This window comes from Miniopterus schreibersii (genome assembly GCF_964146895.1).
Source record: "Miniopterus schreibersii genome assembly, chromosome: 1".
Taxonomy (NCBI): domain Eukaryota; kingdom Metazoa; phylum Chordata; class Mammalia; order Chiroptera; family Miniopteridae; genus Miniopterus; species Miniopterus schreibersii.
In genome coordinates this window covers 180,539,569-180,562,036 of record NC_138101.1, presented here as the reverse complement: position 1 = coordinate 180,562,036, position 22,468 = coordinate 180,539,569, and the positions used below count along the sequence as shown (strand labels likewise).

General features: G+C 49.0%; 1 protein-coding gene across 5 annotated transcripts in view; it reads right to left on the bottom strand.

Annotated features, from left to right (window-relative positions):
• Window positions 1–22,468, bottom strand: part of RGS6 (regulator of G protein signaling 6) — a 392,085-nt gene that overhangs the window by 19,843 nt on the left and 349,774 nt on the right. For 3 of the 5 annotated variants that reach the window (XM_081117675.1, XM_081117674.1, XM_081117678.1), the window contains exons 16-17: window positions 8,198–8,287; window positions 4,480–4,533 (exon numbers count right to left, since the gene is read on the bottom strand). In XM_081117675.1, the coding sequence (XP_080973801.1) occupies window positions 4,480–4,533; window positions 8,198–8,287 (144 nt within the window). The remainder of the gene's footprint in view (window positions 1–4,479; window positions 4,534–8,197; window positions 8,288–22,468) is intronic. The other 2 variants (XM_081117677.1, XM_081117676.1) reach the window with 1 other exon arrangement.

The following is a 22,468-nucleotide window of genomic DNA, read 5'->3' as shown; positions in this document are numbered from 1 at the left end:
CCCTCTTGTCTTGCCTGCCAGGGACCTCAGTCATCCACTTCTGGTTCAGCACCTGGGCCTGGAGCAAGGGTTTCTTCTTGCAGAGCTACCTGAAAGGGGGTGGGGAGGGGATGAGCTGTTGAGTTTTTAGCTCTCATTAGTGTTCTTTGGCTTTTAGCTGGGGAAAGAGGAGAGGGAGAGGGAGGGTAGCTGGGGGAGGGGGAGGGGGGAGGGTGGGTGACAGTTGGCTCCCAGAGCTTCCTGGTCTCCATCTGACATTCCTGCTGCATTCCTTGGCAGACAGGACAGAAATGCCTATTGCAGAGATGCCAGTGGGCACATGCCAAGGCTCCTTCAGCCTTGCTGTTTCAATTCCAAGGAGCACCTTGACAAAGCTTAGCTGTGATGTTCTCTTAGGGGGGGACGCACACTTGGCCCTGGTTCTCATCTCTGCTCTCCTCTGTGGCCTCCTGGGTGGCTGGCTTAGGCACCAGCAACCCCATTTCCCATCTTTGGAGCCCAGGGCTGCAGCTGATGAGGCTTTCAAGAGAGCAGCTGAGGATTTGACTGAGTTCCCAGGCAAAGGTGTCCAGGGAATCCAATGCCAGTGTCACTTGGAGCTGCCACTTCTCCTAATTTAAGCACTATCACTCCATGGAACTGTACACAAGGAGCTTCTCCTCTCCAGGTTGGAGTTCTCACTGGATGACTTCGGCCACCATCCCAAAAGGACAATCCAGTTGCTGCTGTTGAGTCTTGGCTAAAAAGCCCTTTGCTTCGTCTCGCCTCCTCCCATGTGTCCCCTGGTCCTCTCTGTCAGAGTCACCTCCTGGTGAGGCCCTCCCCACTCTGCAGTGGACCCTGAAGTGATGAGCATGCCCAAGAGATAACGGGGAGGGTGAGCCTTGCAGCTCTGGCACCCCCACACCCTCGCTGGTCAACCGCAGGCTCAGGAAGACGGCTGGGAATGGCAGGCTGGTGGGGGCTGAGCCACAGGAAGTGGTCTTTAGTTTGAGAACCTTCCCCCTCCCCCAGTCAGTGCCTGGGATTTCCCACCAAAGAACCCAAATAGGAGGTGGCAGGTGATGCAGAGGGAACCCACAGTGGTGGGCCAGATGTTTCCGACTACGGCTCTCATGTTTTACAGCTGCCCCAAGAGGAACCTTCCCAGCAGACAGGGCCCGGGAGAGACAGGCTCCATTCGTTTGACTGGAGGCTGTGTCTGGGGCCCCCTTTGAGAAGCTGCTTTGTGTTACTGCTCTTCCTGAGAATGGGGTTCCTCGGGCCAGGACCACCATGGTGTGTTGCTCACTGCATGAGGGCAGCTGAGGGTTAATAGGAGCTGAAATCCAGCCTGGGCTTTGCTTAGCCAGCTGCACACCTGCGGGGCTGCGCCCAGCACAGGGAGTCCTGTTTTTTGGTTTTGATAACTGCAGTAGAGGCTAGTTGTGCCATGTCTTAACTTTCAGTTATGTTTGATTCTGAACCTGGGCCTTCCCTGTAGCATACACAGGGCTTCACGCAGGCCTGGTGGTTCCAGTCTGCCAAACGACATAATGCTTGGCACCACATATTCCCAGACATTTGCTTTGTATGTTCAAGATCTGGGTGAATCAGAAGGGAACTTCTATTGGAAAGAGAAGCTCACCCAGCACTGCCTCTTTGGGGGGTTGCAAGGCCCCTTCTGCACCCAAACGAGCATGGCCCTAGCAGTGCCCATGCACTGCATTAACTCTCCAGGATCTCATGAAATAGGGGGCACTGCCACCTTCAACAGGGTAATCCCTCTGTTCATGACACACTTGAGACTTGGAAAGAACTTGCTTTCTCCAGATGTTGCTACTTTACCAAGAAAAGAAAGGACACTGGCATGGGAGAAATTTTGGATTCAGAGTCAGTCTTGATAAGAAGCTAGCCGGCTGAGCTAACCAAACACCCAGATCAACATTTCTTTCCACCAGTTAGTCCTAAATAGCAGCTGGTCTCACGTCCTTGATCCAAGAGCTGCCCAGCTTCACTCCCCATTTTTCCATTATTAGCCCCACGACATGGATGGTCTTTCTACACATCTGTCCCAGCACCATGCCAATGCTACTGAGCTAGACGTTCACTGGCTTTTATATGTCACAGTATGTAGCAGAAGAAATACTCGTGTAGACCTTCTTTATAGAAATCAAGCACTTTATGTATATTATATCTAGAAAATGGCTATCAAGTTGCAAGACATATTGGATGGTTGGTTAATTCCATTTGATTAGAATCCTAGGCTGAGACCACGTTCTTGGGATCCAGCCCCAAATACCCTGGGAGCTGCCACTGTTCTACAGCCATGGGCCATTACCTCCAACTCAGCACCTCTTGTGGGGATGTGGTCATCCCAAGAGCACAAGGAGCACGGAGGAGTCAGCGCAAATCCATCCCCATTTCCACCACTGGAACTAAAAGATCAGAACGCACCACTCACTAGAGTCTTCATAAAAGAATAGCAGGAAATTTAGGATTTTTTTTTTTGAAGTTTGGGCCTTTTATCATACAGATGCTAAAAATTTCAGGAGTGTGGGAGATTCTTCTTCAGCTGGCCCTGAAAACATCTCTGTAAATTCTCCCACATGCACACTTCAGGCGTCAGGAAGGTGTCTGGTGCTTTCTCATTCCAAACGCTTTGCTAACAGACCTTGGAGGACCACTGAACCGACACCACTTCTGGGATGAAGGGACATCAATAAATGCTCTTCACAGAGCTTCATCGACATTTTGGCTTTGCCTGATACCCACTTCTCATGAAGAGCAGCTCAGAGATGTTTGGATGTCTCGTCTCAATGCCGGTCTTCCTCTCTCACACCCTTCGCTCAGGCATCAACCTGAAGGGCCTCCATAGGGCTGTGGGAGCTCTGCTTTCTAATCTCCAACAGTCCAAGTTGCCTCACAGTACACTCTGGGCTTGTCAACAAAATCCCTAAACATCCTCCAGCCACACATCCAGGCCTCAAAAGAGACAGACAGGAATGGGTTCCTACACTTTCATCAGTCCATTGGGAATGGAGGACCTCCCATAGGCCTTGCCTTTGACAGCCTGTGGCACCTTCTTGTGGTGTGAAGCCACATGGCCATGGCAAGCCAGCCATAAGGACAGACTGGGGACCAACACGTTCTGACTTCTCAGGAGGAAAGACCAAAGAAGAGAAAAGACGAGCACCCATATTTTAATTGCCACCTACTTGGGCCACTATGATGCCTACATCTAGCAAGTTCAAAATAATGTTTAAATTCAGTTAAAATGCATCTAGCTATGGTAGGTAAACAACTAGGTGGCTTTCAAGCCAGATTTTGTAGAGTTTATGTTTATAGGGATGAAATAAAGATACCAATCACACAGTACTCAGGTTTTACAAGGACTTTCTTCTTCAACAGAGTGGGAAAAGGCAAGTTGGCCTCAGTGGGTTTCTACCCTTAGGAAGAGATGTGTGGCCAGTTCCATCTGTGGGACCCCTGCTGCCCAGCTCCCACATTGGTTCCCTCCGGTTTGATGTGAACAGTGCAGGCTGGGGCCCATGACTAATAGCTTGTAAGTGAATGGCAAGTAAGCGAATGAGTGGGACTGAATACTTCCTGTGCACCAGGCCCTATGCTCAAAGCTTGCAGAGAATGGTATGGAAAGGGGAAATGGGTCTGTGCTGCTCTATAGACCATAAAACTGAATCTCCCACCACAGGGGAGACCTATTCACTCAGCACTCTCACCTGTTACCACGGGGTCTCCTATGTGCCACTGTGCCGATCTCCACCCCATCTAAACTGAGTGTGCATGGGGTAGGGCCACTTTCCTACAGGGACAGTGGACCTGCAGCCCCTCCTGACTCCCTCAAGGCCTTGCCCCTGGGAGCACAAGGACAGTGCAGGGCCCTGCTTCCCCCTCCACCCCAGAGCTACCTGCCCTCCTCAGCCTGTCACACTATGCAGATGAGGCTGACACTCATGCAGATGCCACTAACACACGCCAGGCTAGACCACATCGCCAGAACCCATGCAGCACGGCCACCTCCTGCACACGCGAAAGCTGCCTACACAGCAGCACTGGCTTGCAACCCGTTCCCATGTGACTGCCAGAGTTCACCGAGGGAAATTTGGAATTTTTTTTTTTTAGCTGAGCTACGCTTCTGAGCCAATTTATTTCATGAGAGATTTCGATGGCCTTCTCCCTGGGCTGCTGCAGAAGATGCACAAACCGCACAGCCCCCAGGGCTGCGGGCGGGTCCTTCCTCCTCAGAGCCCTGCCGAAGGTCAAAGGCGCAGCTGGAGGCTGGCGGTGCACCTTCTGCAGAGGCAGCCTCTCGGTCTTTTGCAAATCCATCCCTGGAAGTGAAGCTGCAGACACTTGCAAAAAAAAAGGGGTGTGTTGAGGGGGAAAGCACTGGGCTCCCTCCCATCCCGAGGGAAAGGACGACATAAAAGAACTGAGAAAACCAAAGGGACGCGAGGGAATGAAACCAGCTGAACTTACCACGCTGCGAGTGAACTTTTCTAAGGAAGTTCTACGACCTTGCTCACTTTCTGGCTTTAGGAAAAACAAACAAACAAACAAAAAAAAGGTAGGGAGAAAAATACAGAAAAAAAAATCTTCAGCTTACACGTGGATTCCAAACAGCACAGCGGCAGCTAATGGACAAAAAAGCAGAACGGGGCGCAGAAACGGGAAAAGAGAAGCAGCCAGCGCTGTATGCGAGGGTCAGAGGGGGAGTCAGGAACCGGGAGCCCACAGGAGGTGGTGCTGCTCCCTGGAGAGTGAGGGGAGGGGTGCGTGCCTCGCCAGGGTTCACTAATCCTCCTCAGGGCTCAGTAGGAGCCACGCTGCTCTGCGGGGCCCCCAGTCAGCGGTCGGTCGGAGCTGCCTGCTCACTGCTTTCCCCTGGCACGGCCCATGTGCAGGAGCCCCTGCTGGTTGTATCCCTGAGCCCACAGGCAGCCATCTGGGGGCCCTGAGTGGGGGTGCAGGACAGATTAGCTCTCAGGGCCCCCAGGGTCTGTAGGGAGTGCTGATGGGACATTAAGAAGTGGCTGAGGGTCTGGGTTACGATTTTCTCTGAGATTTTCTCGCTCAGATGCAGCTAGAAAATTCGCTAACTTCAGTGACTCCCTAGTGACCCCCTAATGACTCTCATTCTGTGTCCTTAGACTAAGGAGGGTCTGCCAATGTCTTTTGCAAAGGGTCTTGGCCTTCAGAGGAGTGTTGTGGAGAGAAAATGCTCTCTCAGTACCCAGGCAGGTGACCCCTTCCACGGTTTACCCAGGCAGGCTGTAGGAGGCTCAGGAACCTCTCTGGGAAACTCTTAGCTGAGGGCCCCCAACAGGGACAGGAGAGGTAAAGCCCTGAACACTCCCAAGGGCTGGCAGTGCACTACTATCAGAGGAGGAGGGGTGTGGTATGCAGCTGACTCTCTCCCCAAGTTTTCTGCTTGCTCAAGGGGTTTGGGGAGAGAATTATACTCCAAAGATCTGCTAGTTTATCCTAGAGTTCTGTCCCAGGGCCCTGAGGCCGGGAAATCGGGAGAGAATATACACTCACATGGACACACACACACACACACACACGTGCACTCAGCAAATAACGGAAATTAAGGAGCAGAAGAAGCAGCCAGGTGTCTTTGGGTGTGCAGAATGTGCCGGGAGCAAAGGGGACAGGCCAAGAGTTGCCACCTGTCCGTGTGGACAGGTCAGAGGGCTCCCTTGGCAGTGATGCCCCTGTCCCCTCACTGGCTGCCTGAAGACACACAGGACATTGCAGAAGGAAAGCATGACATAAAAGACCCAGCACTACAGAGCCAGGCTGGTCTCTCTCCTGGCACAAGGGACCAAAGGATCACGCCTGGTCCTGACTACCACACCAAGTCTCCGCTCTGGGGATGGCAGAACTCAGCTTCAGTACAGTGGGCGGCCCGGGTGGCATACATTTGGCTCAAGTCAGGTGGGCCCAGGCCCTGCAGTCAGCATTCTGTGCCTATCATTCCTGAGCTCTGGCGACTGAGTTGCTGCTTGTAGAGGGGAGCCATTGGTCTGGCTCAATGGGGTTCCTCTGTCTCACACAGCCCCCTCCAAGTGGGCCTGGAAAAATCAGTTACTGGTACTTAACTGTCCTGGAGGAGCCATCAAAACCCAGCTCACTGGCTCTTGGAAACCTGGCATGTCAAAGTGACTAACCCCATCTTCTGTACTAGCGTAGAAGGTGAGTCAGAGATGAAGGACCAGAAGGCTGTGTCTCCAGACCTTTCTCAGCAGAAAAGTGAGGCCCATTCATATCCCCTCTCTTAGCAGGAGGTGTGACTCTCACATACCTTTTATGACCTGGAAATTTATATCCCATGGCAAGCCCATCCCTGAAATCAGAAGATACTCAAGGCCTACCTGAAAGTGCCAAGTTACAAATCCAGTCCACAACTGGAGACTCTCAGGGGAAATGGGGAGAAAATAGGTTTTGTCACTTTTTATGGAAACAGTTAACCCCTGGCTATGGAAAGGGTGTCCGTATCTGCAAGGATTTTCTGCCACAAGAATGTCCCTTAATTTGGGGGCTGGGAGGATACTTCTAATGAATTTCATTTGTAACATTTCACAGGGAGGCCATGGGTTCCTTTCTCATTCAAGTGACCTCCTCTGAGAACTTTTCCTCTTATGGGAGGACCTGCTCAAGCCCCCAAGGAGACTGAATGGCCTCTGGCTGCTTCTGGGTGTACAGATAAGCCCGGACTGCTCAGACTGCTAGAGCCTCAGGATTTCAGAGTCTTGAGACACAAGATATAAGAAACACTTACTCTGACATTCTCGCATGAGATTTGGGCTGGAGATAGCAAAAGTCTCCATAACCTTCCTTGAAAAAATGGGCATCAGAGATATTTGTGGGGTATCAGCCCCCTCTGTCAGAGCCCTGCCACTTCCCTCCTCTTGCAAGGGAACTGGCAAGAGGCCAAGATTCACATTTCCATTATAGTAGTGACACCTGATGAAGGACACCTGATGAAAAGGGGTGCAGGCAACCGAGAAAGCTGGGTTTCTGACCATCTGGATATTCCAGAAGTCCCTTACTGTTCCTCAGACTATCAGGGATGTCCTCAGGGCTCCCTAAGGGCGGAGAGCAGATTCCCTAAATGCTAGTCGAGACTGGAGTTATTTGGTACCAACCAGATACGCAGACAGGATCCTGGCACAGGAGGCCGAAATACACAGAGAGACAGGGACTGCGTGGCTGAGGCAGCCCCAGTGGGTAATCACATGCCTAGGGCCTGGGCTTGGATGGCTGGGAGCAGGGAAGAAAGGATGAAGGTGCTTATGTTCGTTCCTTAAGTGGCAGGGCACAGAAGTCGTGGAATTTGGTGCCAGGAGGGACACACTTAACCACACGCAGGCCTTGGATCAGAGCCGAAAAGTGCGGAGGGCTTGCAGGCAGACTGGAATCACTAACCGTCTCTCGTGCTTCCTCTTTCCTGGACCCCATGCCCCTCTCGGCTCTCCCTTCCCTCCTCCCAGAACCCAACTGAGCTCATCCTTGCTTTGGTCACCCCTCACCGCCTGTACACTGAGGGTCTCTAGGCCCCCAAATCCAGGTGTCAGGGGCTGCCGGGAACCATGACATCATTCTAAGTGGGGGACAGAGGAGCTAGGATACGGCTACTTCTTGGTTAAAAGGAACCACAAACACTGTGGGTGGGTGAGGGAGAGGAAGGGGGTGTCAAGGAGGAAACAATCCCAGCAGTGACATCAGGTGCCAGATGGCCCCCTGGAAACCCATAAGGTCTTCTCTCCAATGAGGTGGCTGCCTCAGTCCTTGCCTCACCATCATCTCTGAGCTGGTCATGGAGGGACCCTCTGTGGGATGTGGGCTGGACTTAGTAGTGAGGGGCCCTCCCTGGTTTCCGAAGGGACTCACTGGTGTCACTGCCAGCCTGGTACTTCTGTCCTGAGCCACTGTGGCCTTAGTATTTGGTCACACTCCCTGTTGTGGGCAGAACATGCAGATGGGGTAATGAGCACATGGAGACAGGATGCCACACCATGGACCTTGGGGGCTGTGACAATCCTAACTGTCTTCCAGTGGAGTAGGAGCAGATAGGGAAGGGAAAGGAGAAAAGAGAAAGTAAATAAAACCCAAGGGATGATATTCTCATTTCACACCAGCGGCAAGCAGCAGGCAAGGCTAAGAAAGGCAAGCCTGCCCTTTCCAAAGATACCTTCTTCTTGGCCAGCAGCAAGTCCTGGTAAGCGTTTGACCGGAGGAAGCGGGCGTAGCTGTCACTCTTCATCAGCTTGTAGATGTGCTCCTGGGAAGGAAGGAGGCGAAGACACAGAAGGAACTGTCAACTGAGGCTACAGGGAATTACCACCCAACCAGCCCACCAATTTAGGAAGAAACAAGGAGCCGAGGTAAGCTTGTGTGTGCTTAGGAAAACCTGCACCGTGCTTGTTCTATGTTTTTGTCCTACTCAGAAACACCGAACAAAGAATATCTTATCTCAGAATTAAAGACCTTTGAGGATCATGTCCTTGGTGCCATGTTAAGGCGCAGTATTGCTCAGTGATTAAACCATGGGCAGAGCAATGAGAAGGGAAAGACTACTGACGCACCCAACCAAGTGGATAAACCTCAGGGAATTACAATGAGTGAAAAAGCCCCAGAAGGCTATGTGCTGTAGATTTCACTGACATAACATTCTTGAAATCACAAATTATAGAAACAGAGAACAGATTAGTGGTTGCCAGAGGTTAGGGATGGGAGAGGGGAAGAGCCGGGGAGGGAGGTGTGGTTAAAAAGACAATAGAAGGATTCTTACGGCGATAAATTAGCTCTGTGTCTCGGCACATCTTACACACGTGATCAAGTTGTACAGAGCTAAACACACACACACACTACACACGAGTACCAGTAAAACCAGAAAATCTGATAAACTCAGTGGATGTAGCAATGTTGATATCATGGTTATGACATTGTACTATAGTTCTGCATATGTTACCTTTAGGGGAAACTGGATAAATGATATATCTCTGCATTATTTCATTCAACTGCGTGTGAATTGAGAAGCATCTCAAAATAGAAAGTTTAATTAAAAAAACACACACCTCCACATGCAACTATACAATTGGGTCAGTTGTTTACGTCAAGGCCACCATCTCATCCTGGAAGGGTGTCCTTGGAAACAGATCACAGGGTACGTGGGCAAATATGCCAGGCCCAAGGCTCACATCCAGGAGGGCAGATGCTGTGGCCTGGTGCCTTCTCTTCTCCTGTGCTCGGAGAGGTGTTTACATTCTGGCCTTGGCAACAAATTTCACCCTTGACTTCAAGCTAATCCCTCTAGCCTCCTGGTCCCTTCCTAAAAGCTGTCCTCACTAAGGGCAGAGAAAGCCTGGTTCATTAAGAGGGAGTCTGTCCATTGAAAAAGGGTTATTTATCAGTTGAAATGGAATATAGCTCAGCTGTACAGGAAAGCCTGGCTGTCCCGAGAGGACCTGTGAGGAGGGCAGGGGGGATTGTCAGGCAGAGGCTGGCCTGGTAGGGGAGCGTCTTCCCTGATCACACTCATAGTTCACCCTATGAAGCTGGACCAGAGCCCTAGTGCTCGGGAGAATGGAGAGCTAGCTGTTCAGCGAGGAAACGGGGCTCAGCTGAGCCCTGGACTGGTCCTTAAGCGCCTCTTCCTCTCACACTCTTCCCAGAGGAGGGGTGGGAAATAGGAACATTTCAGAGATACCCGGCCAGACTGCTGGCACATCGCAGGGGAAGCTGAGGCATGACAAGGGCTTTCCAAGACCCTCTCCCTATCCACTGCAAAAGAAAGTGAATGCAGAAAGCAAGAGTCCCCTTGGCCACAGGTGAATCCCTCTCCACCCACCTTCAGTTGGACTATATGCAGAGCTATCTGGGCACCAGTTTCACTCTTCCTCATAGTTACAAAAGCAGGTGCAACCCTCCCCATAGGAATGGGCCCAGTGCAAGGAGCCAGCGGAATTAAACAGTGGCTTGGATCTGAGCCTGCCTGGATAGTCCAGATGTGTTCTGATTTAATGCATTTAGTGAGAACACGCCTCACTAAGTGTTTTTCTGCACATTTCAGACAAAGATCAGGCCCACTCTAGTTTTAAGTTCCTTGAGGGAACAATATGTTTTCCTCTCATCTATGCATCACATCCAACACAGGTCAAATGTTAGTGGAACTTACATTGTTTCTTGGTTCAGTGAGATGCTTGTTTGAATTTAATGTTTGCAGGCTCCATACTTGTTTTGGTTTATGATGGGATCAATTCCTGCTCTCTGTGTGGAAGGAGAGTGGGGATCACGCTCAGCTCCAGGGAAGTCCGTATGTGAGCATCTTGGTCCAACCTGGTCTTGGAGCCCAGACTGAGGGACATGATGGTCTTTGTTTGCATTTTTTGTCTCTTTAAATTGTCCTAACATTTAAATCTTAAGTACAAATGTTAAAGCAGAGTGAAAATGACTCACTGTCTCCTTATTATTGTCTCAGGCATCACTACTGTGTGGCCAACACAGCCAGGTGGCTCCTGAATCATCTGGAGAGGGCTGTCAGTCATGCCTGGACCCTCTCTAAATCCCTGTCCAAGGCAACACGTCTCTGCGTCTTGTTCTTGCTTCTCAGAGGAATCTAAATTCCCAGGTATGTCTCGCAAAATACCCCGTTACCCCAAGAGGACTAGGGAAGCCTCTCCTAGCCCAGTCCTTCTGGCCTCGGCAACAAATTCCACTCCCATTCCAGCTAATTCCTCCAGCCTCATCATGGGCAGGAAAAGCCTAGTCCATTGAAAGAAAACTTATCAATTAAAAAAGAACAGGATAAAGCAGATGCCTAAACACTTAATCACACAAACATTCCAGCAATCATTTATTGAGCAGCTAGTAGTAGGAGCCAGGCCCTGTGTCGGGCATTGAGATTACAGCCTGAAAAGACAGAAGAGGTCCCTGCTGTAGTAAAGATACCCTTAGGCACAACAGATGCACAAAGATCATCCACTGCTACTATCAAAGTCAACAGGCCCAAGCGACTATTTAATTTTGTTTGGCTCCTTGCAGGAGCCCATTCCCATTAGTAGGGTTACACCTTGCTTTTGTAAATATGGGGGCATATTTGAGGTAAAGGCTACAAAGAAGTGCAAGTAGAGAGTGCTGTGAATGGGTGTGAACGGGATGACCTACCGGGCCAGAGTTGGGAAACTGTTGTCTATCAACCAGAGGGATCCTCATCAAGGTAGGAAGATCTTAGCAGACAGAATAGGGAATTGAGGGCGGGGCTGCCTGTGGTCTTGCTGCCGTATAGTTTGGTCAATCAGAGCAGAAAGGACCCTCCAGCGGCAAGGAAGAAGGAGCAGCAGACAATGGTGGTCTACTCTGGGGGTGGGGGAGTCGATGTGGGTCAGAGGAGCAGTTTGGGAACCGCTGTTGTCCTCCCCAGGTCATAAGGCCAAGTTCAAAGCCAGAACCAAGGTGGGGATGGTGTGGGAAGAAAGCAGGGAGTGAGAACATGACCTGTTGAAGGTAGGTTGCACAAGGCGATCTTACTCTGCCAATCCTGTTGCTAGCTCTTGGCGATCACTAGGGCCGTCTCAAATCACCCCATGAGGCAGCAACCACCAAAGCAACAACAGCAGATGCAAGGCTTGGTCTGAGAAAAGCAGAATCGAGAACCTCTGCCGATCTCCTGTGCCCCTTGCAGAGCCGTGACTTCGGGGCCCCTCTGGTCTGGACCTTCCTTTCCCACAGTCTACGGGTCCACGACTCCTCCACCCGCCTCTCCTCCCCCAAGCAAAGCAACGGAGCCTTTGATGTACCCAGTTATGGGACTCTGTTGCTTCCTCCTTGCCAGCTTTGTCTTGGAAACACAAAGACAGTAAACAGGGGGTGGGTGAATGGAGCGCGGAGGTTTTTCTGGGAATGAGAATTAAGATAGGACTCAGGGTCTTTGGCCAGTTCCCAAATGCAATGAGTTTATCACTGCCAGGGACAGCAAGTGTACAAAGCTCTTGGCAGTGACCTCTATTGATTTATGGGGGAGGAGGGTGGGTTCTGGTTTGTTTCCCCTGCTCTGCAGACAACCAGTCTTAAAGGGAAATGTATATCCAGAATCTGCAGAGAGCAAGAGAGCCACTGGTAAAACCAGCTCCCCCCCGCCCCCCCATGAAAATTCCTGAGAGGCTAGAGAGAAAGAAGTTTGCTCTTTTCTTCTTTGCTCACCCCCCACATCTTATCTTTCTCTCTCCTTCCTTCCCTTCCTCTCTGTTCTTTTTTCTCTCCCCTCCCTCCCTCCTTCTGCCTCCCCCCTTCTCTCTCTCTTCCTAAAGAAGAGATGATTGAACTGACTATGAACAAGCAGAACTACGAGGGTCCATAGCTGCCTTCCTGACGCAGGGGGAGGTGCCCACTGCAGGGTGAGGATGGTTCTCCGGAGATTGGGAATCTGATGCTCTAGAGCCCTTAGTCATATCATACAGACCGTCGTGGACACATTTCCCAGAGGGGACTCTCTTCTCCACCCTCCTTTCCCTCCCTGGGCTTGGCCCAGGCCCTGGGACGGGGAGCTTGGCCTGCCTGGGAGGCTAAGGTGGAAGCAGAAGCAACTGGAGTCAGTAGGGTCCACGGCACACGTGGGAGTTGGAGGGGGCGAGCTGTCTCAAAACCACACCTGCCGCAAGCTGATGTTTTGCTGGGACAGCCTCGTTTGGAAATCGCCTTTATTTTTAGACAAAACACAGTGACCCTCCCAAGCGTTGGAAAAGTAGTCAGACAATTGCCCGAGGCCTTGGGCCCTAGGCATGCGGGAGCAGCTGAACTACTTAAGAACACCCTTCTGTCTCCTCTTTGCTGTGGGTTCCTGAAACAGCCGAGATCTCACTTCCCAGCTTAGAAGGTCCTCCAGGGACGGGAAGCCACTCAGCTGGAGTGTCACGCAGCTCGCGCAGCTGCCGAGAGCCCTTCCTGTGCGTTTCAAGTGTTCTATTTTTCCGTTTGCAGGTGTATGAGCCTCGTCTCTGCCCTCCGTCCCCGAGCTCCCTGCAACGACATGCAGACTCTGGAGACTGTTGGGTCCCTTGCAGTCCCTTGGAGAACGATGGGGCTGTGGGGCAGAATGTGCGGCTGCTGTGTGGGGTGGTCCCAGGGGAGCTGGGCTGGCAGCTCAAGGCTTGGATTCAGGTTCTGACTCTGCCTTTTTCCAGCCCTGTCTATCACCTAATCAAGCAAGGAGACACAAGTGAAAGCACTAGTCACGTAAGGTAATAATCATCACTGGCCTTCCTGGTGTGACTGTCCTTGCCAGAGAGGGCCTGGGGATGAGACCAAAGTCGAAGATTCCTGGGAAAGGAGGAAAGGTGAGCAGGGCCCAGCTATGTTATTTTAGTTGCTGCTGTTGTTTGCTCTGAATCGGTGCTTATGTTTAAACCAACACATTTTACAGATGATACAAAAACTCTTCAAAGGTTAAGTGACTTGCTCGAGTACAGAGCTAGAATTTGAACCCAGAGCTGTGTGACCCCAGAGCTCACGCTCTTCCCTTGCGACATGTTGCTTTTCATTGTCCTTGAGTTGGGGGTTCGAGGGGAGTTAGTGTTGCATGGCTGAGACAAAGTCCTCATCGTGTGGTCAGCAGAAATGTTAAGGGCTTCCTCGCGAGTCCTGATCTGAGCCATCCTAGTAGTAGATGCAGGCACTGCTCACCATTCCCTTTTGGGAACCATTCACTACCACTTGTCAGTGACAGTAAGGGACAGGTCACCCAGGGTGACCTGAACAGGCTTTGGTTTCTCACATCGCAGGTTGTGTGCAACTTGTCTTTCACACCAGAAGGAAGGCCCCAACCTGGCAAAGCTCCGAGGGCTCACCGGGGCCCTTGGGAAGTCATAAGCAGCAAGTCTGTATCAAAGAAAGTTACCCAGAAGATCTCATCTTTCAAGAGACTCTTGAATGTCTTAATCCAAAGGTCTTTAGACCCGAGGCATGCTTAGCTGAAGCCTAAGGAAAAATGAACATCTTTTTCAACAGGAGTCCTGCGGGAGAACAGAGGGTGGGACCGCACAGAGGTGAAGACTGGATGTGGACCTCGAGTCAGTGCCTGCTTAGTAAATGCAGAAGAAGCAACAGAAAAAGACACCACGTCCGCTGAATCAAAGATAGCAGCTTCTTCTCCTCATGGATGCAGCTTTGGATGACCAGCCTAGGATCATGTGGGTCTAAAATGAGAAGCCCCCATTTGGATTTCTCTGTCCTTCTAAGGAGGACATGGGGGCCCATTTCCACGTAATGCAGCATTCGAGTCAGAAAAGAGTGTAAGAGTAAATTATCATTTGCTTCTGCCCTGCAAAGCATCCCTATAAACATGCTCAATTTAACAGGCCAAAGGGCACAGCATATTGATGCTGTTGAAACCCTATCCTTAGGTAAGAGTAGCTTCAAGGACAGCTTTGCATATTGCCTTGTACGGACCCAAACACCAGGGGCGTTCACTTAGGTGTTTCCGTTTCCTCTTCAAGGCCATGGGGCTTGGTGTAAGAAATCTATGCCCTGAAGCCTCAACAAAGACATTTTGGAATTTAGCTCTCTGATGCCTTCTCTTCAGGAACTCCTAGCCTGTGTGGTAATAAACAGAACCTGACCACAAACAACTGATTTGTTCTTTTCAAAATGTATCCCACCCTCTGTGGTTCATCTTTCCAAAATAAAACCTCCCCCAGCATGAAATGAGTAACTCCTGGAGCGAGCAGAGCCAGGGCATTCTTTATTAAAATATGTCTGGCGTGGGAAGTCTACCAGGAAATGCCCTCCAATCGAGGATTAATATCAGGAAACTTGGTGCAGTCTTGTGATCCTGGCACACAATGCCACCACCTCCACCACCAGGGCAAAGATGCAGAGCTTTCGCCAGGCCAGAAGACTTTGACTTCTGAGTCATTGAGCGTGAACATAAACATATGCTCCAGTGGGCTCTGGTGTTTAAACAATGCAAATGTTAGAAGCCTTGCGTTCCTTAATCAACTTGCCTTTAAATGTCTAAGTTTAGGTAATAATAAAAACTTCTGACTAAAGGCTTCTTGTCTGCTTGAGGTGGGTGTAGACTTGAGGGTGTATTTCTCAGCTCTTGTGTTATCCTGACCTCATTTTGGCCTTGAGGTTGCTCTTTGGTCATTCCATGCACAGCTGATGGCCAGGTAGAGTTTTGGTAACTTAGATTGAGGTCTGCTTAAGGGAAGAGACCCTCCTTTGTATCTGTATATATTCCCAGAGCCTAGAACATCCATACCTTATATGGGTATTCCAAATTTTGCTGACTTGGCATATTGTAGAAATTTAATTTAACCAGTATTTATTAATCACCTACTGTATATGCTCCCTAAGGTTGGTTGGCAAGATTTTTCAGAGTGAAAAGCCAAGGGGCAAATTGCCCCCCACTCCTTTTTTTAATGATAAGTACAGCTGAGAGTGCTATAACTCTGGGCTGAGTTGTCAAGGACATTTTTTAAAAACCCAACCATGTGCAGAGCATTACTTTAGTGTTGTAGGGACGTATAAATGGAAAAGAAGACAAGACCAAATGTCTACTCCCATCAAAGAACTTTTATATCCAGAGGTGCTGGAGGCTCAGACGCTGCAGATGCGAGGAGGGGTGGAGCATCTCAGCAGATACTATAGGTCAGGAAAATAGTGGGGCTTGGACAGCTAGGGAGCCTACATGAGAACCTGTAGGGAACAAAGCCAGTGGGCTGGGCTGGTCCACCCCATTCAACTGTCAATCCATTCGATGAACAGATTTCCAATCCAATCCAATCCAATCCAACCCAATCCAACCCAATCTTAGTGTTTTCTTAGGCCTGGTTTGTTTTGTTTGTAGAGAATGATGCGCTCTTAGACAAGCTCTGCCTAATGGTGCCTTCTATTTCCTTTGCAGTTTCCCTCCGTATAGAACTTCCTAGCTCACAGGTCAAGGTCTCCCACCTTCAATGAGAGGATGGACGTTCATGAAATAGATGGATGGGGAGAGAGACGACTTGAATGGACGCAGGGACACAGTCCTTGGAACATCCTCTGATACTCTGAGACTTTTAAAATTGAAGTGAGGCAGCCCCTGCACCAGCCAGCCGACTCTCATTCCCTCCTGCAGCCTTGGAGGCTCTGGGAAGAGGTGAATGCCCTAAGAGGAAGCCTTGGGTTCTCAGTGCTTCCGGTTGTTTCAGCCTGTCCTCCAAACCCGCCAGCAAAGCTTTAGATCACATGTCCTGAGATTCAGATGTCTCTTGGCTCTAGCTCACTCTGCCCGCCACCATCTGACTCACCATCTTCTAGCTCGAAGCCTTCAAAGCTTTCCTACTCTCTTCAGGGTGAAAAGCTCAGATTCCTTAGGATGACCCTCTGGGCCCCACGAATGTGGCTCCCATAGACTTCTTCTGCATTTCCCCCAAGAGCTCCTTTTAAGAGCAGCCATCTTCTTGGGACAACACTTTTCTGATCCAGCTTGGAATTATGAGACCTTAGGGATAGAGCCATTAACTTTTGTGAGTACACATATGCAGCACTTTTTATTTATTATAGAATTTTCAGGGCTATTAGCTCATCTGATTTCTCAAAAATCCTTAGAAGGTTGAAGAGAAGACACTATCCTCATTTTACAGATGAAGAAACTAAAGCACAAGGTGAAGGTCCTTGCCTGAGACCACATAGCAAGTGGGTGGCAATGCAGGTCCTCTGATGCCCACAGTTGAGAATAGAGATTTCAATCCCTGGCATAAAGAACCGAGTCCTTTAAAAAAAAATCATGGCCCATTTTTCCTTTTTTCTCCTCTCACAAGGCTAAATCTGTGATATTGGAACAACACAGCAAACAGCTGAGGGCTATGGTCACAGCCCACAGACCTTTATGGAAGATTTGGTCTTGGCCCAAATTTTCAAAAAAGCCAAATGGATCAGCAAAACACAAGTGCAAATGCTCGGCCTGTGCTGACAGGGTAGCTTGTGAAATATTTCCACAGGAAGCAAACACAGGCAATTAACTTTGCTATAACAATGCATGTGGTCAAATGAAAACCGAACCCTCAGAAAGAGCCTGTACCCCACCCCCAGTCCCCATTTCAAATGATCCATAAGCCCTAGCCGGTTTGCTCAGTGGTTACAGTGTTGGCCCGTGGGCTGAAGGGTCCTGGGTTCAATTCCAGCCAAGGGCACCTACCTCAGTTGCAGGCTCAATTCCTGGCCCCAGTCAGGGTGCATGCGGGAGGCAACCAATCAATGTGTCCCCCCCACCCCCCTTCCACTCTTTCTGAAAAGCAATGGAAAAAATATCCTTGGGTGAAGATTAAAAAAAAAAAGGGTGCATAAATCTGGCTAGGCCTTCATCTGGCTACTGACCCCTAATAATAGGGCACATGCTCATACTTCCATCGGCATTCTGACCACTGTGGGGGGGATCTGAGAACCATTGTGACCGGCTGAGGAAGCCACCCAGAACTCCCGATCCCAGGTTTTAGGTGCCACCACTCCCATTTTGCAGATGGGCAAACTGAGAAGAGCAAGCTGGAAGGACTTAAATGTACAGTTCTAGACGAAGTGTGTGGCAGAATCAGAATCGGAGCCTGCCCCTTGGCTCTGGGCCCTTCTCTGGGGATCAGAGGTGCCCCAGCTCTCAGCAGAACAGCCGAGCCCTCTGCACTAACCGTCTAGGGGCCGTGCGATGTGAACAGCAGACCCTGGGCCTGCAGGTTGGGAGATCGGGGTGCAAGTCCCGGCTGGTCAGGGATTGCTAAGGATCTAACCTCCCTTCCTCACCTGGGAACTTCAGAATCACAGCCGTGTGGCTGGCGCAGGTGGCAGTGCTGGCCAGGAAGGGCGAGGCCGTGAGAGCGTCATGGACTGGCTGACTTCTCCCTGGTCCACTCTGCAAGTCTCAACCCCGGCGCGGAAACCTTTGCAGATTGGGGGGCTGCTGTTGCCACACCAGGACGGAGTCTCCTCTAATCTGTTCTCCCATATAAAGCGAAGATGAACCACTCCCACCCCTTTCTCTCTAGCTTTCTGGATTTCTTGAGCGTCTCGATAATTTTCATGCACAGGGATCTTAAACTATGGCTTGCTGCTCAAATCCAGCCCACTGGCTCTTTCCTTATATCCTGTGAGCTAAGAATGATTTTTACATGTTTAAATGGCTGAGCAAACCAAAAGAAGAAGAATATTTTATGAAAAATTATATGAAATTGGACTCTGTCCATAAATAAAGTTATTTTGGAACACAGCCGCGCCCGCTCATTTATATTATTTACACTGTTATGTTGTTACAGTAGAGCTATGGCAGAATCGAGTAGTAGTGACATACACCGTATCACCCACGAAGGCTAAAATTTATACTGCCTGGCCCTTTATAGAAAAAGTTTAGTTTTTAACCAACCCTAGGTTTAGTGTAAAAGGTGGGCTACAGAATCACCCTGTTTGCATAATCACCCTATACACTTAAATTAAGGAAGAAAATACACTAAAATAGAGGTTATGTCTGGGTGCTAAGGCTACATGCAATTTGAATTTTTTCACCAAATCTGTTAAACATAAAAGTATAAAAACATTAACATTAGGAAAATAAGATAGTGACTATTTATCCTATCCTACTGTGGGTCGGACACTTTTAATTGTTGACCTACTTCATTTCACCTAATCCCCTCTCTGCCCCTCTGCGTAAGCATCTCTGTCCTACCGGTGAGGAAAGGAAGACTCAGAGAGTTGAAGTAACCTGCCCAAGGTCACACCGCTGGTCAGGAGCACTTGGTACATTTATGGTGGAAACACAAACAAAAGGGAACGGGCTGAAAACAGAAATTGGCTTAGGAGGAGTGTTTTGTTTGGATTCATAGGAGACGAATCTTAACAGATAACGAGGAACTTAGGGATGCTTAGGGTACCCTCATGTCCAGTCTACCTCAAGAACGAGATCCAGTGTATTTGGAAGTACCTGGGAAATGGCAGTGCACTCTACCAACGAAGGCTGTGTATTCAGAAACCTGTCAAGGCACAGCCTGCCAGCTTCCCAAGGCTGCCCATCAAACCCTTCTTGAGTTAGAAACGGCACAGATGTCAAGAAGAGAGGACTGACGGACTACCATGGTGTTCCACGCAGTGGAGGCTATGCAGCAACGAGAGCACCAGGCGAGAATCGCACTGCGGCTGCTGGCGTTGGCCTTACGATCTCCAGGCTCTGTGGCAACGCAGGACAAAGCTAATGAGCAACTGTGTGAAGCGCCAGGGCTATCGTCCACGCACCCTTGAGAACCAGGATTCTCAGCGTAGAGAAAGGAGGCACAGATGTAAGAGAGAAGAGGTTAAGTAAAATCCCCTGTAGTTTTCAGTTTGAATAGAAAGTATCAGTATGAACACAAGGAGGTATTTTTATCACAAACGACAGCCACACATTTCCTAGCTCTGTCCACTGAAGAGGCCTAGAAGTGATGACCAACTCGGGAACAATAGCATCCCCACGTGCCCAGAGTATGGCTTCTAAAGACCATTTCTCTCAGAGAAACCAAGAATCCCTGGAGGAATGGCTGATTCCAGGTCTGGGGCAGGGCCTGGAACGTCTTTGCTTCCTTGTTATCTGAACAACATCAGACTAGTACTAGGGTCACGTGAGAAGGTGACAACTGGCCAGAGACAGCACAATTCAACCATCAATAACAATAATAAACAAAATGGATTAAAACACATCAACTGTGTTTAAATCTACAAGTTTATAAAGATACTAAAAACAGAACAAAAAAATCCTACTTGGCCAACATTGGACAATGATAATAAAGCACTCATTATTTTGAAAGCTGGCAAATAAAGGGGAGGGTCAAACATTTATCCTATCTTTCCCATATTACTAGGTAATCAAGTAATAGGGGTATTCGATTATTTGCATTCCAGCTAATCAAAGAAGAAAGGGTGATAAGATTAGACCACCACCGTTTTATGACCCCTGATTCACTAGTGGACATAAGCAATAAACGCCAGTGGCTGCTAATACTACAAAAAGAGAGACAACTAGACATTATGATCTTCTCACAAAAGAGCACAGTGCAATCTAAGAAGTAGTGTTGCCCACAAAAATCAAACGTAAATATGATTAAATATCCAAATCAAACTGCCAATTTATAGGAAATACAGGTGGTAGAAGAACATATTAAATAGCACCACAAGGCTGCACTCAGAAAATTCCAGACTGTGGGAATCTCTACAGGACAAAGACTCCAATTTCTTCACCAAATAAATCGCAAGGCAGCAGGGAGAGGAGCAGGGAGATGCAGAAGAAACCTGTAGACTCAGAGGCACGTACAAGGCAGGTCAGTCTACCGGAATGTGCGGCTCTTATCTGGATTCTGATTATAAATAGGGGTTTAAAAAAAGGCATTTACGGAACTATTAGAAATTCAAATACTTGCCTGACATTTGATGATATTTAGAGATTATTGCTATTTGTTAAGGTGTGATGATGATACTGTGGTAGTGAAACCAAAGGGTCAGTTTCTTTTAGGGACACGTACCTAAGCATTTACAGATAAAATTATCTAATGTCTTGGTTTATACATATGTGAAAATACACACACACACACACATATATGTACTTAAATTTGCTTGAAAAGTAAGGGGGAACACAGATAGAACGAGGTCAGTCTTGTATTGACTGCTGAGGCTGGAAGAAGGTCCATAAAGATTTGTTGCTCTGCTCTTTCCACTTTCCAACATTTACAAGTTTCATCATAAAACATTCAAATAAACCGTTCCTAATGTCATGCTCAGAGAGATAACACCAGGCTTAGTGCATCATATTCTGACCAGTATCCCTTTCCTGGCGCAGGAGTAATGAAGAGTTGAGCTTTGTGCTTTAGGCCATTCATCTAAGGAGCGTCTCCATCACCCATGGAGCTTCTCCATCTCCCTCCTCACCAGGATAGGTTGCTATGTGTTCAGGAGCATAAACACATACATATACTAAAGCCCATCAGAAAAAAAAGATTTCTCATGACAAATATTTTGCTTTGAAACTGCCAAGGGTCTGAAGGACTGGTCATTTCATGCAAAGACACTAAACTCCATAGAAGAAAATCTTCCTGGTACAGCATTCAGTGGAGTTCATGACCAGGGTGAAAGAAAAGATAGTTATCGTGTTGAGGTTGGCGGGTGTTTCCATCCTGAAGTTCTAAGCAAATGACACGGCAAATCTAGGTAATAAGGGACACTGGTTGTGTTTTCATGCCATTATTTGCATTGGTGCTTCTGACTGTCTTAAATTAGATATACAGTAGCCTCCCCCTCACCCACAGGGGGATGCGTTCCAAGACCCCTAGTGGATGCCCGAAACCATGGATAGTAACAAACCCTAGTCAACGTCTTCAGTTCTGTTGGAAATACAACAGCAGCTCCCTCATCCACAGGCACAGCCTCTCCAGTAATTTTTATATTTCTCGGTCAAAACCTCGTCCTGAATTTGTGTAGCCATCTCTTACCTGCAGCAAGAGGCTTGGTGTCACTTGTTTCAGGGGATCGCTTGATGAAGTCCTCATATAGACTCATGCTTTCTGGTGCGACTCATGGCCTCAATCGGAACACGTTTCTGTTCCTGTCTTCCACTCACGAATTTGATGTCTTTTCCACCTTAACTAAGCACTTACCATGCACTGTGGCTGTAACTTTTGCAGCTTGAGCTGCGACAGGAAAATGAGCATAAATTTCTTTTTCCTGCTCCACAATTTCACGGATTGAAGATTCATTCTTACTGTGGATCTTAGCAACCTCAGCAGTCGAGGTTTTTCTTTCCTTATTAAGTGGAGAGCTTTTACCTTTCTCCTTCAAGGAAGCACCTGGTGGCTTCCCTGTGGCATATCTGAATTGCCGACACCACCACTCTTGCGCTTTGGGGCCATTATTAAGTAAAATAAGGGCGACTTGAACACAGGTACGACAGTCGATCTGATAACTGAGGACAGCTACTAAGTGACTAATGAACGGGGAGAGTCTATGGCAGTGTGGATATGCTGAACAAAGGGACGAGGCACCTCCTGGATGGGACAGAGCTGGGTGGCGCAAGATTTCATCACGCTACTCAGAATGGCGCACAATTTAAAACTTATGAATTGTTTATTTGTGGAATTTTCCATTTAATATTTCTGGACCGTGGTTGACTGCAGGTAACAGACCATGGAAAGGGAAGCTGTGGATATGGGGGTGCTGCTGTCTGTGGTTACGATCTGGGGCCACCTCTCTATTCCAGGCCCTGTGCAACGCAGTAAGATGCCACAAAGAATGACCAAAAGCCCCTGCCCTCAAGGAGATTACAGGCTAGTGGGGGAAATGACAAGGAAACGGACAGTGTCACCAATGGATGAGGTGCCTCAAAGGGGAGAGCTCTAGGGTGCAAGGAAGCCCAGGAGGGACCCCGAGCCCTGCAAGGCACGGTCAGGGCGCAGATGCTGGTGAGGCGAAAGAAACGGAA